This window comes from Gavialis gangeticus, unplaced genomic scaffold (assembly GCF_001723915.1).
Source record: "Gavialis gangeticus isolate Ggan-Ray unplaced genomic scaffold, GavGan_comp1, whole genome shotgun sequence".
NCBI lineage: Eukaryota > Metazoa > Chordata > Crocodylia > Gavialidae > Gavialis > Gavialis gangeticus.
Window position 1 is genome coordinate 206,338,329 of NW_017728992.1, and position 3,516 is coordinate 206,341,844.

At 49.6% G+C, this 3,516-nt stretch overlaps 1 protein-coding gene across 2 annotated transcripts in view; it reads left to right on the forward strand.

Moving 5' to 3' along the window:
- The window catches only part of ADGRB1 (adhesion G protein-coupled receptor B1), a 451,386-nt gene that overhangs the window by 347,030 nt on the left and 100,840 nt on the right, over positions 1–3,516 (forward strand). For both annotated transcript variants that reach the window (XM_019528237.1, XM_019528238.1), the window contains exon 19: positions 1,281–1,384. In XM_019528237.1, the coding sequence (XP_019383782.1) occupies positions 1,281–1,384 (104 nt within the window). The remainder of the gene's footprint in view (positions 1–1,280; positions 1,385–3,516) is intronic.

Below are 3,516 nucleotides of genomic sequence, written 5' to 3' on the forward strand. Positions count from 1 at the left end.
AGTTATGTCTGGGATGAATTTGGCCTCAGGGAGTTTAAGACTGTCTTTTGGTGCCACTGCCTTGTTCTGAGTTTCTTCTCAGAGCGGATGCCGCCTTTTTCTCAAATGATAGGCCCTCTCCAAAATGCCACCTTGCTCCTATCCCTGCCCCATAAGAGGGTGTAAGAGGAAAATGGTACTGGATCTGCAAAATGAGAAGAGTGAGAGTTTTTTTTATAGCTGAAGCTCTCACCAAGTAAGATGTGGGTCTCAAAGCATGAAGGAAAAGAAGCAGAGGCAATGGATACCTTGCAGAGGGGTCAGATGCCCACATGGCATCCTGGGTGCTGCTTCTGTATGAGTATCTAGGTACTGATCACTTCCTTTGCCTAGTGATGGGGCCAGGAGAAAGGTAAGGGAACAGGGGCAGAAGGGCAAGGGTAGCACAGGGGGTTGTAATTCTTCCCCCCTGTTCAGCACTGGGGAGGCCACATCTGGGGTCCTGTGTCCAGCTTTGGGCTCCCCCACTACAGAAAGGATGTGGAGAAATTGCAGAGAGTGAAGCAGAGGGCAATGAAATGGTTGTGGGGCTGGGGGACAGGACTGGTGAGGAGAGGCTGAGGGAAATGGGCTGATTGAGTCTGCAGAAGAGAAGACCGAGGGGGATTGAACAGCAGCCTTCACCTCCCTGCGGGGGGGCTGCAAAGAGGATGGAGCTGGACTGGTCTAGAGTTGGGAAAACAAGGAGCAATGGGCTCAGGCTGCAGCAAGGGAAGTTGAGGTTGGATATTAGGAAACACTTTCTCATGAGGAGGGCAGTAAAACACTGGAACAGGTTACCCAGAGAAGTGGTGGTGTCTCCATCCTTAGAGGCGTTTAAGACCCAGGTAGACAAACCTTTGTCTGGGATGATGTAGTTGGGGCTGGTCCAACTTTGAGCAGGAGGTTGGACGAGATGTGATGTCCTGCGGTCCCTTCAACCCTCATTTTCTGTGATTCTGTGACTATTTCCCTGTCCTTGCAGTGGCAGGGCTCTGTCTGTGCCCTTGTTGCCCCTTCCTTTACCTGTGGCACGCTGGAGGGTGTTCTTGGTGTTTCTGGCTTGGTGCCTTGCAGTTGTGTGTGATGGTTTGTACTGGGGGGATCTATTTTTTGGGTCCTGTCTGCTTTCAGTTTCCATTGGATGTGACGGTTGGGTCCATCAATGCAGGGCCGTGCTATCTGGGTGAGGGTCTTGTAATGAACCTGAGCTGGTAGCATTTGCTGAGCATCCTTTGTCTCTCTTGTTTTCTCTCTTTCAGAACATGGAAAAGGTGCTGGTCCCTTCTGTCACGTTAATCGTAGGCTGTGGAGTATCGTCGCTGACGCTTTTGCTCTTGATTATCATTTACGTCTCTGTCTGGAGGTACAGCTTGCTTTCTCCTCTCCTCCTGTTGAGCTCAGCACCTGTCTGGAGGCTGGAGGTGTCCTCCTCCTGTTAGGGGGATTTGGATACCTGAGAAAAACCCATGTCTGGATGCGTAGGTGTTGTAGGAAGCAGCGCTGCTGGCTCAATAGGCAACATCTCATTGGTGCTCACTGGGGAAGCAGCGAGTGCCGAATCTTAGATGCTTGAAAGTCACTTGCTATTTTGGGCACCTCTCTTGAGATGCTAAGCTGGGAGACCTGCTTTTCCGTGCTTTGTGGGAACTAAACCTCTTTCAGGTGTGTCATAGATGGATACCCATGAAAACAAGCACCTCGAATCAGTGCATGTTTTTTTTTTGAAAATGTAGGTGTCCAACAGCAATTTTCATCTGCTCGGGGATAGTAAGCCTGGTGATGTAGCTGAGTCCCAATTCAAGGAGAGGCAGCATCCAACAAGTCTCAAATTTATCTCCTGTCGAGTGGAGTCATTGTGCGCTGTTACACGGCTGCTACCAGGTTATTTTTGTGGTGAGCAAGGGGATTCATTAGGATAAGTTTGAGTCATCCCAGTTTGGCATGGGATTCTGTCTCTGATGGGAAGAAAATGGGCCCAGGGAGATAAAGGTGTTAAAACATTGCTATTGCTGTGCTACATTCAATAGTCTTTGGTGCTTTGACTACAGACACTTCAGCCTGTGTTGGTAGTAAACACCCTAAAAAAGGCTTATGGTAACTTTTGGGAATATATTGACTAAGACCCACAGAAGAAAGGAGAATCTGCATGAGATTGGGAGTATTTTGAAATGGAAATGGAGCGGTTCGGTAGAATAGATCTAATCACAATGCATCCGAGTCCCTTTTTCAGGGAGAGTGTCAGTGGGTTCCTTTTCTTCTGCCGAGAAAGCCTTTGTAGCAGGGAGAAAAAGGTTCATCCTGGGGCTCTGTCCTGAGGTGCCAATGAGGGTTTTTTCCTGTCCGACAAAGCAGATGGAAACAAAAGGGTAAAAAGAGACAAGATAAAGAAGAATAGGAAAATCTGTCTTTTTGTTCTTGGAGGTGATTGGTTAGCTATGGCTGGGTGGTCTGGCCTGGCAGACTTGCTCAAGAGCTGTTGTTCTGGCCTCTGGCTCACTCCCCCCTGTCTGGTTCATCATCTGGGTGGTCTGGTCAGGTCTTTCTCCTCTCCTAGAAGGGTAATCTCATTTCATCATGCTGGTGTTGCTTGGAACAGTTAGTCTCAGGGTCAGAAGAAAAGCTGAGGGACAGCGAGTCCTACTTGGGGCCTCACGGTTGTCATGTGCAGAGGTCACTTTGCCTACCTGCTCCTCTTCAGTGGGAGCATCTACACAAGCAGTTAATGCTAGATGGGTTTTCTGCACAGTAAATTACTGCACAGTAAACCCTCCATGGGCAGGCATCTACACGTGCACTACTGCATGGTAACAACAGCACAGTTCATTTGCAGGTAGAAAATCAGCCGTGCCGGAGACAAATTTACAGTGTGGTAAGTGCCTGCACATGTAGACGGTGATACTTTCCCACATAGTAAATTAGTCTACTGCGCAGTAAAGCATCTTGTGTAGACATGTCCAGTATGTATATATGCATTTAATTAACCATGCAGTAGACTAATTTACAGTGCATTAATGCCTGCACATGTAGATGGTGATGCTTTACTGCATAGTGAATTAGTCTACTGCGCAGTAAAGCATCTTGTGTAGATGTGTCCAGTAGAGAGGTGGTGCCGGCTCCTACCCTGAGGGTCTTTAAGAGGAGGCTAGACCAACACCTTGCTGGGGTTGTTTGACCCCAGTACTCTTTCCTGCCATGGCAGGGGGTCAGACTTGATGATCTGCTCAGGTCCCTTCCGACCCGACTGTCACGGGGGCACTCGGGTGCCCCATGCCTAAGTAGGGATTGGGGCCTCTGCTAATTGCCAGGGCAGCTCAGGTGCTGGTTGCTGGAGCAACCATGTTGGTCATGTGACCAGAAGGGGGCAGGCCCGGGCCCTTATAAACAGCCCAGGCCAGAGCCTGGCTGGTAGTTCCCTGCTGGCAGCTGGAGGAGTGAGAGTTCTGCAGGGGAGCCAAGCGGCATCGGGCAGACTGATAGAACGAGTAGCTGCACCAG